At 68.2% G+C, this 13384-nt stretch overlaps 2 protein-coding genes across 5 annotated transcripts in view; one reads left to right on the forward strand and one right to left on the reverse strand.

The window, feature by feature from the left end:
- The window catches only part of KCNE2 (potassium voltage-gated channel subfamily E regulatory subunit 2), a 286345-nt gene that overhangs the window by 176049 nt on the left and 96912 nt on the right, over positions 1-13384 (forward strand). The gene's annotated exons all lie outside the window — the stretch shown is intronic.
- Positions 1-13384, reverse strand: part of RUNX1 (RUNX family transcription factor 1) — a 148977-nt gene that overhangs the window by 24650 nt on the left and 110943 nt on the right. For 2 of the 4 annotated variants that reach the window (XM_084873661.1, XM_084873660.1), the window contains one exon: positions 10576-10767. The exons of the other annotated variants lie outside the window; for them this stretch is intronic. In XM_084873661.1, the coding sequence (XP_084729787.1) occupies positions 10576-10767 (192 nt within the window). The remainder of the gene's footprint in view (positions 1-10575; positions 10768-13384) is intronic. 4 annotated transcript variants of the gene reach the window in all.

Below are 13384 nucleotides of genomic sequence, written 5' to 3' on the forward strand. Positions count from 1 at the left end.
AAATAGCAACAGGAGAAAAAGCTCACCGCGTTAGTCAACAGAGGCTGAAGGAGGCAGTGGGCATAAGGTCAAGAAGCACAGAGAGCCCGGCTGGTGTGGCTCCGTGGTTCAGGGTTGACCTATGAACCAGGAGGTCAGGGTTCGATTCCCGGTCAGGGCACAGGCCCGGGTTGCGGGCTCCATCCCCAGTGGGGGGGGTGTGCAGGCAGCTTTCCAATGATCCTCTCTCACTGATGTTTCTCTCTCTCTCTCTCCAATCCTTTCCTCTCTGAAATAAAGACATGTTTCATATATAAGGAAGCACAGAGATGTCCCGTTTCCCTCTCTGTCACAGAGGCAGGGCAGGGTTCGGGGCGGGCATGCTGTCACTTGGGGGACCACCTGGCTCCCGCCTGGCCGGGCTCTGGGGGCAGAGCGGGCATCACTGAGCAGGAAGGAGAGCCCCCGAGGCAGCGGGCGGGGCAGCTGCGCTCGGCCCGAGAGTCTGGGAGGACCAGCGCTGACCGAGAGCAGCGAAGTGCCCTGCCCCCCCGGGGTGTGGGCCTGGGGGGGAGGGAGATCGGCCACACGGACTCCTGGGAGAACCCGCCCCTCTCCCTCTCGGGGGCTGAGGCGTGGAGGACGCGGCCGGCGCTGGGGCCCCGGGAGGCGGGAGGCCACTCGGCAGGGGCCCGAGGGGTGGCTGACCGTGCAGCTCGGAGGGGGATCGTCCTGGGCCCAGGAGCCCGGACACTGGGGGGCAGCAGACACTGGGGCACCTCTGGCCGAACACTGAGCTCCGAGGCCGTGAGCCAGGAGGGGGCCCAACGGGACCCAGAGAGGTCGTGTCTGGGCTGCAGGAGGTCAAGGTCGTTGGAGCAAAGGCTTCGGACGCCTCAGCGCTGGGGGCAGCTCCACCTGCGTGGGGGCGGGGGGGCGGGCAGGAGGCTGAAGGGGGGTGGGGGGTGGGGAGCACAGGGGCCCTGCCATCACAGGGAGGGCACAGTGCCCTCTGCTTCCTGCTCCCGCCCTGACACGCCAGCCAGGGAGAGGAGAACCAGGGAGAGAAGAGCTTTGCCAACAGACGGTCCATGCAGGCAGCTCAGGTTTCAGCGCTGGGGGGGAGGGGGGCACCCCACCACACCCCCTCCAGCCCAGCCCGGCCGGGTTACTGCACAGGCCCGGAGCTCTGGTTGGCAGGAGGAAGCTCTCCCCATAAGAGAGCTACTGTGGGCATTGTTTGTTTTTTCATTCCAAAAACAAGGAAATGTTTACAAAATGGGGGGCAGGGGGGGGGGCAGGGAGGAGAGGGGGAGGGGAGGGGGGGCGTGGCCCGCGTTTCCCAGTCTCCCCGCATCCCCGGGCTCCGCCCCGCCCCCCCCCCCCCCCCCCCCCCCCCCCCCCCCCCGCCGCCTGCGGTGTGTGAACAAGGCCGCATTGTCTGGGGCAGGTGTGAGATTGGACTTGAGTCCCCGCCAAGCCCGGCTCGGAGCCAGGAGCCAGCGCCGGGAGCCGCAAACATGCTCCCGCCCGGCCATACCCCCGCAGCCGCCGAGGCTCAGCACCCGGGGGCCGAACCCCACAACGCCGATCAGGGGCGGCCCAGCCGCCCGCAGCTCCCGGGGGGCGCCTGCCGCCGGCCTGCGCGGGCTCGGCCTGGTGGGGTCGTTCCTGGCTTTGGGGGGCCATGAGACGACGGGGAACGGGTGGCGCGCACACAGCCTCGCTGGGGTTTGCCCCGTCTTGTCCCGGCCGCCCCGCCCCCTCGCCAGGGCGCTGTTTGGCAGGGAGGGCTGGGAGGCTCAGGGCCCGGCCAGGGAGCCTGTCCCTCGGGGAGCTGACGAGCAGGGGGGTGACCCCTGGGTGCCACCGGACCCTCTGGGCTCCCAGCTTCTGGTCTAACAACAGGGGCTGGCCACCCCGCCGGCCTGGCTCTGCCTGACTCATCCGTCGCCGCGGTCAGAAGTTCAAAGCCCGACTCCGGGGAAATGGCTGCCCTCGGGGGGAGCTTGCGACACGCACATTCCCGCGTCTGAGGGGTGCGAGCAGGGAAGGCCGAGCGGCCGCCCACTCCGGCTTCCTCTCCTATCTGCCCCGGGGCCAGCTCCCAGGCCGCCGAGGCAGACCGGGGAGGCCCGATGGGGACGATAGGCCACTGGCCAGCCTGCCCCGTTTCCCCCGGTGAACTCTGACCTCCACGCCTGGAGAGGAGACCCTGAGCGCCCGCGGGGCCCGCCGCAGACAGCAGCCTGGTCTCTGCGCGGGGCCCGGGGGCTGTCCGGGCGGCTCCAGCCCTGACGCCCGGGACCCTGACGGGCGTCCTGCTCAGGGCGCGGCACACAAGAGGAGGCCGGTGGCCTGGCGCCCCGGCTCTGAGGGGGCAGCTGTTTAGGGAGTAAGGGGGGGAGGTTGGCAGCAACATCCTGAACGAGGCGCCGGTCACTCAGCCCCAGCCCCTGACCCCCCCACCCCCAGCCTGCCTGTCACTCAGCCCCAGCCCCTGCCCCCCAGCCTTCCGGTCACTCAGCCCCAGCCCCTGTGCCCCCAGCCTGCCGGTCACTCAGCCCCAGCCCCTGTGCCCTCACCCCCAGCCTGCCGGTCACTCAGCCCCAGCCCCTGTGCCCCCCACCCCCAGCCTGCCTGTCACTCAGCCCCAGCCCCTGCCCCCCGGCCGGCACCTGTTCGCCCCCAGCCCAGCGAAGCAGGCTCTCACGGGCCGTCTGGCTCGTGGGCGGGGTCGGCACAGGGAGGCATGACCTCAGGATCCCGCAGGAAGGTGAAGCTCGGTGCGAAGACACCCTTTCGTGGATGGTTCTGTGAAGTGCCAGAGAGGCAGCCCTGGCGTGGCTCGGCGGTTGAGCGTTGACCTATGAGCCAGGAGGTTCCGGTTTGGTCCCGGTCATGGCATATGCCAGGGCTGTGGCTCCATCCCAGTGTGGGGCGTGCATGATCCTCTCTCATCACGGGTGTTTCTCGTGCTCAGTGGGAGGAGCAGCCCCTGACTGACAGACACCTCCAGGCCCCGCGCCTCCCTCCCAGGACGTGGGTGCCGAGTAGAGAGAAGCTGAGGGAGGAGGAGACGGCCAGACCCGCTGAGGCACCCCTCCCGCCCTGCCCGCCCCACAGGCGCGGGAGAATCCCACGCGGCGCTGGGGAAGGTCCGGAGTGAGCCTAACGGGGTTCCCGCGGCCTGAATGGGCCAGCTGCGATTCTGCACAAATTCGATTTTGGAGTGATGCTGGATAATTGGTGGGAAATCCTGTTAAATTAAACAGACTGGCGTCTGGGCAGCGGCTGCTCTCACCCGCAGCTGATGACGCTCTGAGAGGCCGGGTGTGCGGCTGACACAGCCCCCCCCAAGAGCCTTCTCATCCGGGCGGCGGCTCCGGGGCACCCCTACGGGTCCCCCAAGGATGCTGGGCGGGACCGGTCACCCCGGAACCCCAACGCCCTCCCCGGAACCACACCCCGAGAGCGTCAGCGCTCCCTGCCTAAGCAGGCCCATGGCAGGCGGGCCAGGCTCAGGGCTCCCTGGACAGAGCCGAGCCAGGCCCCGTGGCCGCCTGGGGCCCAGGACCCTCCGGACCACGTCACGCACTGCGGGGCACTGGGGGCAGGGAGGACATGCACCCAGAGCAGGTCCCTCCACAAACCTGAGCTGTCATTACGGCGTCACTGCCTCTGGGAAACGCGGAGCCAGGCCGTGACCTCAGGCTGACCTCGCTGCAGCTGCCACGCCCAGAACCACCCGGGAGGGGCGCCCCCAGACACACGTTCTGGGTTCCAAACCGCGGACCCACTGTGCATCTCAGAGCCTTCCGGTCCGTCTCCCGATGCAGCCTCCTGGGGCCACGGGAGCCGGCCTGGACGCGGGCCCTGCCACGGCTCACCCCGCGGGCGGTTTGCAGCCACGCACAGAAGAGGGGGCACAGGAGAGGGGGCACAGGAGAGGGGCACAGGAGAGGGGGCAAAGGAGAGGGGCACAGGAGAGGGGGCACAGGAGAGGGCACAGGAGAGGGGGCACAGGAGAGGGCACAGGAGAGGGGGCACAGGAGAGGGCACAGGAGAGGGGCACAGGAGAGGGCACAGGAGAGGGCACAGGAGAGGGGGCACAGGAGAGGGGGCACAGGAGAGGGCACAGGAGAGGGGGCACAGGAGAGGGGGCACAGGAGAGGGCACAGGAGAGGGGCACAGGAGAGGGCACAGGAGAGGGCACAGGAGAGGGCACAGGAGAGGGGGCACAGGAGAGGGGGCACAGGAGAGGGCACAGGAGAGGGCACAGGAGAGGGCACAGGAGAGGGGGCAAAGGAGAGGGCACAGGAGAGGGCACAGGAGAGGAGGCACAGGAGAGGGGGCACAGGAGAGGGCACAGGAGAGGGCACAGGAGAGGGGGCACAGGAGAGGGGGCACAGGAGAGGGCACAGGAGAGGGCACAGGAGAGGGCACAGGAGAGGGGGCAAAGGAGAGGGCACAGGAGAGGGCACAGGAGAGGGCACAGGAGAGGGCACAGGAGAGGGGCACAGGAGAGGGGGCACAGGAGAGGGCACAGGAGAGGGCACAGGAGAGGGCACAGGAGAGGGGGCACAGGAGAGGGGGCACAGGAGAGGGCACAGGAGAGGGCACAGGAGAGGGGGCACAGGAGAGGGGGCACAGGAGAGGGCACAGGAGAGGGCACAGGAGAGGGCACAGGAGAGGGCACAGGAGAGGGGGCACAGGAGAGAGGGCACAGGAGAGGGGGCACAGGAGAGAGGGCACAGGAGAGAGGGCACAGGAGAGGGGGCACAGGAGGGGGCACAGGAGAGGGGCACAGGAGAGGGGGCACAGGAGAGGGGGCACAGGAGAGGGCACAGGAGAGGGCACAGGAGAGGGGCACAGGAGAGGGCACAGGAGAGGGCACAGGAGAGGGGAGTGGGCCCCACACATCACTTAGCGCCAAGAAGCCCGGCAGAGCCCGGGGCGGGCGCTGACTGTCAGGACCCGCCGGTAGCGTCATTTTTCCAGAAGGCGCCATCTGACACGTGTGCACAGAGCACTGACGGGGCGTGTGTGGCCACGCAGGGCAGCGGCCCGGGACTAAGGAAACCGCCACACTGGCCTCCCTTGTGCTCTCGGCAGCTCCTAGGCAACCGCAGGCTGGACCATTTCTTGCTCCTTTTAAAGCCTGCCCAGCCCATGGGCGTGGCTCAGCGGTGGAGCGTCGACCTCGGAACCAGGAGGCCAGGGTTCGATTCCTGGTCAGGGCGCATGCCCGGGTGGCAGGCTCGATCCCCAGAGGGGGCGTGGAGGCGGCGGAGGATCAAGGATTCTTGCTCATCATGGATGTTTCTCTCTCTCTCCCTCTCCCTGCCTCTCTGAGATCAATAAAAATATATTTAAAATATTAAAACTGTATTTGGAAGGTTCTGATCTAAACATGACCCTGAGGGGGTGTGAGAGAGCCCGGTGTCTGGAGGAATGACTCAGTTCGGCCCATCCAGGGACCCTGTTTTCTCCGGAAAATGCTTATTTCTCTTAACCATCCATGCTATATTCCCGTCACTGAGGAGGGCTGACCTGGTGACCTCTGCTGCACACTTCCCAGAGCTCAAAACTAACCGCCCCGGCCAGGCACGCCCGCCCCCTCTCCGCCCGCCCCGGCTCACCCGAAACCCAGCCCGCGGGCTGGCCCGTGTTTGTCTTTGGGGAGAGTTCTCTGCCATTTTTTTCTAATTTATTATGTTGTTTTATTTACTGTGGCTGTAACTGGATCTCGGGTAGCAGAACGCACAGTGTCCTGCCAGGAGAGATTGCGGGAGAAAGCGTACGGAGAGCCGGGCTGCCAGGGGAGACGTTATTCACGGGCGTTTTGCAATCGCCTCCTTAATCTGCACCACCATCGGCTGTTCGAGCGCCGGGCGGGCGACGGCTCCTTCAGGAGAGCGGTGTGGGGCTGAGCACGGAGACCGGGGTGGGGGACACAGACAAATGCACACCCAGGGGCTCTGAGGGGGGGTGAGGGGGGGTTGGTGCCAGGGAGTCAGGCTCAGAGGGCCAGAGAGGAAAATTAGAAGCAGGTCCAGGTCCTCAGTGTCTGCGTGGGGGACGGCGGGGAGCAGGGCCCCCCCCCCACCTCCCCCCCACCCCCCGAGCCAGCGGCCGGCCCCCCGTTCCCTGTGTCAGGAAACGCACACAGATGAGCAAACCCCGCAGTGTGGACAGTGCCTCCCCTGGAGCCAGGGGCTGCTTTCCACAGGCATCCGCCCTGGAGGCACATCTGCCCTGGGGGCACACTTCCGGCAACGGCCTGCCTCCGCCTTCGGCCTCCTTTCTGGTTTTAAATATCCAGGGGGAGGGGCTGCCTGGCAGGGAGGGCGAGTCCAGGCGCAGGAGCTGTGCCAGGTGACCGCCAGCCCCTCGGAGGGGTGCTGGCCCCCATGCCTTGCACTGAGGCCACTCAGGGCTTCCTTCGGGCGGTGGGGTTGGGGTCAGGACCGGGGCTGTGGCAGGGGTGCATGCGGAGCTGGGGAAGGCCAGGGCACGGGGAAGCTGGGATGGAGCCTGGGCCCTGGTTGGGTTCAGGGTTAAGGAAGCTTTAGAGCCGGAGCTGAGGCTGTGTTTAGGGTGACCGTTAGGGTTAGGGTTGGGGTTTAGTTTGGGTTTGGGATAAAATTTAGAGCCGAGGCAAGGGTTAGGGAGGGGCTGACACCAGGACCGGCACAGCATGGCTGCCGGGGTGACAGGTGCCGGTAACGCCGCTCTGAGCCGGCGCCCAGGGCTAGGGTTAGTGTTAGCATCCGGCAAGGCCCGTGGTCGGCAAACTCATCAGTCCACAGAGCCAAACAGCAACAGCACAACGATGGACATTTCTTTGGAGAGCCGTGTTTTTTAAACTTAAACTTCTAACGCCACTTCTTCAACACAGACTCGCCCAGGCCGTGGTGTTTTGTGGAAGAGCCACACTCAAGGGGCCAGAGAGCCGCCCGTGGCTCTCGAGCCGCAGTTTGCCGACCACGGAGCCAGGGCGACGGGTGGCACTGGGTTTAGTTTTGTGGTTGGGGTACCGTACATAGCTGGGGTGATGTGGGGTGTCCGCCCAGGCCTGGGTTAGGCCTGTGGCTGTGACTGGGGTGAGGTGTGAGTTACAGGTACGCCCTTCGGCAGTGCTATGGTTTGGGTGAGGGTGGAGGTTACTCTCAGGGTCAGAATTGTGGTCCAAGTTAGAGCTGGGCCAGTGCTCAGATGAGGGCTCAGAAAACAATGGAAGCCGCTAAACTGGGGCGGGGGGGGGGGGGGCAGCGTGTTCGAAACCGCAGCGAAGCGCTCAACTGCGGGAGGAACATTCCGGAGGTCCCCTCCCCCCCCCCTGCCATGGCTGTGGGCTGGGCCTTCTCCGTCCCCAAGCTGACTGCCACCCATGACCTCCTGAGCTCTGGGGGGCGGGGCAGGGGCCCCCAGGACCCCGGCTCCTGGGCCGCTGGGCCAGGGCACTCTGCTCTGAAGATAGAAACCCCCGCTCATCCGGGAGGAGGCCCCATGGCCTCCGCGGGGAAGGAGGCCCACGGCCCCGAGTCCCAGCCCACGGCCCGGGTCCCACCGGGCTGCCGGCCTGGCTCAGGGCACCTCCACTTCCCGGAGAGCCCGGGGGGAGGGGCAGGGGAGGCTGGGCTGGCACCGGCCGGTGCCCCTCGCCCTTTCTCGTCAGGGCGTGGCAGGATGGTGGCCCCGACGCCGTGTCCGTGTGACTCACGGGACGGAGCGGGGAGCCTGCCCTTGTTCGGAGACAGAGTCTCCGCAGAGGCGACCGAGCGCAGAGCTGGTGACATCACCCGGCCGCCGGGCGGGGCCTTGCTCAGGGACGAGTGTCCTTGTCCGAGGGAAGGAGGAGAGGACAGAGACGGCCCTGGGAGGCGGAGGCAGAGGTCAGAGATGCGGCCACAGTCCGAGAAGCGCCGGCCCCCGAGGTGGGGAGGCGGGAAGGGCCCGCCCTCTGACCCCGCCTGTGGGGCCGGGCCTGCAGGAGGCGGGAGAGGGCCTCCCGGTGCCTCTCCGCCCCGGTGGGAGGCCCTGGGCCACGGCAGCCATGGGAAGCAGCGGCACTCGGTCCAGCCGATACGGTCACGGGCTGCACGCAACACACCCTTCCCCGGGCCCCAGCCCGCCACAGGGGGGAAACTGAGGCTGTGAGCGGTGACGGCCCTGCAAACCTCCCATCGCCGAGGGGGCGGAGGCGGTGTTTGAGCGAGGCCGTCCGCCCTCACGCTCAGCCTCATCCTCTGCCCGCTGTCTTCCCAAGGCCCGTGGCCCTCAGCCCTAAGGCCCGTGGCCCTCAGCCCTAAGGCCCGTGGCCCTCAGCCCTAAGGCCCGTGGCCCTCAGCGTCTCCCTCCTCTCGCCTAACCATCATACCGAGTGAGTGCCCACCCACAGCCTTGTGAAGCCACTCATGTGAGCAAGAATGTGTGTATACATGTATGTGGCTGTGCCTCGCCCTCCCCCCTCCCTCCGCCGGCGGTGGGCCACGTTCCCCCTCCTCGCCGCCTTTGGAGCCGGACGCTCAGGGCCCCGGGGAGACTGGGGTGCGGGTCCCACTGAGTCCGGCCTCATGCTGTGATGAGTGTCCTGAGCGTCTAGTGACCCCAGAACACAGCCCTGCAGGACCTGTGGCGAGGAAGGCATGACGGACACAAAGCACAACGGGCCCAAAGGCCGAGGACACATCCCAACGGGCCCCACGGAAGAGCTGGACCCCCAAGGTGCTCAGGGCACACACACTCGAACATGCCCCACCTGTCGGCTTCCGTGGTCCTGACCTCTGTCTGCCCCTCAGGCCCGTCTCCGTCCCCCAGGCCCGTCTCCGCCCCCCAGGCCCGTCTCCGCCCCCTCAGGCCCGTCTTCCTCCCCTCTGGCCCATCTCCGTCCCCACCCCCCCACCCCGGGCCTGTCTCCGCCCCCCAGGCCCGTCTCTGTCCGTTCCCCGAAAGGAGGGGTTTCGCAGCCGCAGGGCGGGCCCCCGGGAGCGGTGGGTCAGGAGTCAGTCTCTTAGTCACCGGCTTCCGGTGGCCGGGAGCCGCCCGGGGCGAGGGGCTGTGAGTGCGACCTCGGTGCTGAGCATCCTGGGACCTGCCCCACAGCCTGACAAAGGACAGGTGTCCCCTTTCCTCCCCACGGCTGCACACGCGTCCCGAGCCTCACGGTGACGTCCTGCCGTGTGTGGACGCGTGGCCGTGCCAGCAGGGCTTCCTGAGGGTTCGGTGGCAGCCCCGGAACCCAGGAAGCCGGACTTCCCCTCGGCCTTTTATATCCCAACCTCCAGGCACAGCGTTCGGCGGCACGGCCCCGGCCCCTCCTCCCGCACCGGCTTCCGACGGCGCGAGGAGCCTGTAGGGTGACTCCCAGGCACATCCGACCCGGATCAATCCCAGCGTCCCCGACTCTCTGAGACCTCCCACCCACAGCGTCCGAGGGACAGGCGTGCCCTCCCGGCGAAGCCCCCGCAGAGCCGGGGCCCCCAGCCCCCTCAGCCCGTGACGTCTCCGTGCTCCCTGCAGCGGCCACGGCCACGTGCTGGAAACATGGACACGTGTGCAGGCCACGTGCTGGAAACACGGACATGTGAACACGGCCACGTGCTTCACACGCAGAGGAAGAGCCTTTTCCGGAGGCACAGGTGGGAGAGCTGGTGGCACGCCCCCTGCCCCCGGCTCTGTGCACGACGGTGCACGCCTCCTGAGTGCAGTGCGACCCCGAAAGGAAGAGCATCACCCCCAAATCCCTGCCAGTCTCAGGCCGTCACCCCACATCCCACCGCATGACTGACCCGGAGGAGACGCCCGGAGTGGCTCTGCCGTCGGAGGAGGAGCTGCCGTCCTGGCTGGCCCGCCCCTCCCCGCACACGGGGCCTCTTTCCCTTGAGGCCGGACGGGCCTGCTTGCTGGACGGGCTCTCCCTGGACCTGGACCGGGGCGGCTGCCCTCGGCCGAGCCCGTGCTCGGGGGGCGGGGACACGGCATCGGGGAGCAAAGGGCCGCTGACGTCCGTGGCCCCGCAGCGCCGGCGAGCTCAGGGCGCTGTCTCAGGGGCACGGCGGGCACTGGGCGTGCCTGGGCCTCACCGTGGTGTGGCCGCTGCCAGCTCCTCGCCCTGGGGTGCAGCCGCCTGCCTGCTTCTCGCTGGCAAACGTACCGACTGCAGTGACCCCTCTGCCGTGGGGCACCCGCACAGCCCGGAGAGCGGAGAGGGACACCGACCCCAACGGACTGGAGGCCGTGAGCACCGGAGACAGCCTGGCCTGCACCTGGCTCGGTGTGTGTGCATGCATGTGTGTTTGTGTGCGTGCATGTGTGTGCGTGCATGTGCATGCGTGTTCACATGTGTGTGTCTTCCAGCCTAGCCACACAGCTAATCAAACCACCATCTGCACGTGTCTCCCCACCGTCCACACCCAGGGGGCAGTGCCCTGGGCCTGGGGCCTGGTGACCAGGTCACCGGACTCCGCGGGCCGGGGCGGTCCGAGGCCGCGTGTCCAGCCGGCGCCCGGGCTGCGGGCCTGCGGACCCCCCAGCACAGAAGCGAGGCCGGGGCGGGGGCTGCGGGCGCGCGGGCGGCCGGCCGGTACTTACCCTGCATCTGGCTCTGAGGCTGAGGGTTAAAGGCCGCCGAGTGGCTCAGGGAGGTGCGCGGGGTGGGCGTGGGGGCGGGGTGGTGCGGGCTGACCCGCATGGCGGTGCGCCGCAGCTGCTCCAGCTCACTGAGCCGCTCGGAAAAGGACAAGCTGCCCGGCTTGGTCTGATCCTCTAGTTTCTGACGGTGTCCTGGGGGGGGGGGGGGAGGGGGGGCGGGGAGGAGGGAGGGAAGAGATGAGAACATGTATCTGGATCTTCTCAAATGGAGTTCCTGTCCTTCCCCGCCCGCTCCCCGCTCCCCGTGGGGCTGCCCCCGGGCAATCCGGGGACCTGGTCCCCACGGCAGGCTGGGGCCCCTCTGTCCCCTGGCTGCTCAGCGCTCCCCGGCCTGGGCTCCACGGCCGGGACCCCAGCTCCCAGGGCCGGGGAGGGGCTCAGGGCAGGTGGGGAGGTGAGGGCAGGGGGAGGCACAGGGGTGCGGCTCCGGGCCCCGCGCTGGGCTCAGCCATGGTGGCAGGAGTGGCGCCTCCCGGGGCGTGAGCTCAGGGGCTCCTCACTCTCACCAACACCGGGCAATGGCTCCCTGGCACAGGCACGCCCCTTCCAGGGGAGCGGGTGTGGCTGCGAACCCACAGCCGGAGGCCGGCTTCCTGGGAAGTGCCCAGCCCCGGCCCGGCTCTCCCTCCCCCAGGCCTCCTGGGAACCGCTCCTTCCCCGAAGCCGCAGTCCAGGTGTGGCTCCAGAGGAAACCTTCCGGAAGGTGAGGCTCCCAGAGGGAACCTACTGGAAGGGGGGGCTGGGGCCTGTGCCAACCCAGCACTCCCGGCACCAGGCCTGGAGCCCAGAGGTGCCCCCGGCAGCAAGGGCACCCAGGAACCCCGGGGAGGCGGCCCTCCGTGTCCGTGTGGACAGGACGTGGCCTGGCCTGGCCCCTGTTGGAATCACTGCTCCCAGGACACAGCCCGGCCTGGGGGGCGGGGCCTCCTGCTGCCCCCGAGGCCCCTCCAGGCGCTGAAGCGGAGACGCAGGCCTGGAGCAGGGGTGCTCGGAGGTGCCCAGCCCTGTGGCTCCCGGAGCCGCTGCCCGGTCGGTTTCACGGCCCCTGGCTGCCCAGTGGCCGGAAGCGAAGCCCGGAGCAGCAGCTTGCTGTGGCCACACCCACGTCTCATTCACCTCCCCGATCCTCGGGGAGAGGGGGTCCCACCCTCCCGGGGGCCCACCCTCCCCGTGGCCCAGCCGGGAGAGGCAGGGCGGGTGGCGGTGAGGGGATGGGGAGGGACGGACATCTCAGCCTGGCTCTGATCGCTGCAATCACAAAGTTAACTTTCATGGTGCCCTGGTTGGTGTGGCTCAGTGGCTAGAGCATCGACCCATGGTGGGCGGAAGGGTCCTGGGTTCGATTCCCGTCAAAAGCACATGCCAGGTTGTGGGCTCCGTCCCCAATGGGGAGCATGCAGGAGGCAGCCGGCCCCTGATTCTCTCAGCATGGATGTCCCCCCTCGTTCTCCCTCCCCGCCTCTCTCTCTGAACTCCGTGTAAGAGGACATCTCATGCTTGTGTGATGGTCCGAGTGCCCGTGGCCTGGCTCCCGCCCGCTGCCCACCCCCTGGCACAGCCGCCACGGCTCCGGCGGCCGAGCAGAAAGGCCCACGGGCTCCAGAGAAAAACACTCGGCGATGTTTGTCAGCCCCTGCAGTGCCCTCCCCACATGTCACCGGCAAAGCTGGACGCAGCTCGCAGCCCGCAGCCCGCCCAACACCAACACCGGGTCACACAGCCGGCCTGGGCCCGGCCCTGCCCGGCCGGGTATGCTAGGCCCCGGCCTTGTGGGCGGAGGCTGCGGGGCCGGTCCTGGAACAACCCGTCATTCCCTCCGAAACGCAGAAAGATCTTTTTCTAGAACGTTCTTTTTCAGTCAACCACGGACGGAGTCATTCAGCATCGCCGGAGTTCCTGACTCCTCCCACCCCTCAGCGTGGCGACGCGGTCCTGGCTCCCTGATGTCACACGGAGAACCTACAATCCTCCTGGGAAACACCACAGCTCCAAGTCCAAGGCCGCTCAGAGCACCACGTCTGGCCCTTTTACACCGGGCAGGACCTGAGGCCTGGGGACAGGGGGGCAGAGGAGGGGTCAGAGGGCAGAGAGCCTGGGGGTCAGGGGGCAGAGTGTCTGGGGGTCAGGGGGCAGAGTGTCTGGGGGTCAGGGGGCAGAGAGCCTGGGGATCAGAGGGCAGAGTGTCTGGGGGTCAGGGGGCAGAGTGTCTGGGGGTCAGGGGGCAGAGTGTCTGGGGGTCAGGGGGCAGAGAGCCTGGGGGTCAGGGGGCGGAGAGCCTGGGGGTCAGAGGGCAGAGAGCCTGGGGGTCAGAGGGCAGAGTGTCTGGGGGTCAGGGGGCAGAGAGCCTGGGGGTCAGGGGGCGGAGAGCCTGGGGGTCAGAGGGCAGAGTGTCTGGGGGTCAGGGGGCAGAGTGTCTGGGGGTCAGGGGTCAGAGTGTCTGGGGGTCAGGGGGCAGAGAGCCTGGGGGTCAGGGGGCGGAGGGCCTGGGGGTCAGAGGGCAGAGAGCCTGGGGGTCAGAGGGCAGTGTCTGGGGGTCAGGGGGCAGAGTGTCTGGGGGTCAGAGGGCAGAGAGCCTGGGTGTCAGAGGGCAGAGTGTCTGGGGGTTAGGGGGCAGAGTGTCTGGGGGTCAGGGGGCAGAGGGCCTTGGGGTCAGAGGGCAGAGAGCCTGGGGGTCAGGGGGCGGAGGGCCTGGGGGTCAGAGGGCAGAGAGCCTGGGGGTCAGAGGGCAGAGTGTCTAGGGGTCAGGGGG

This window comes from Pipistrellus hanaki (genome assembly GCF_964339955.1).
Source record: "Pipistrellus hanaki genome assembly, chromosome: 2".
Lineage (NCBI taxonomy): Eukaryota > Metazoa > Chordata > Mammalia > Chiroptera > Vespertilionidae > Pipistrellus > Pipistrellus hanaki.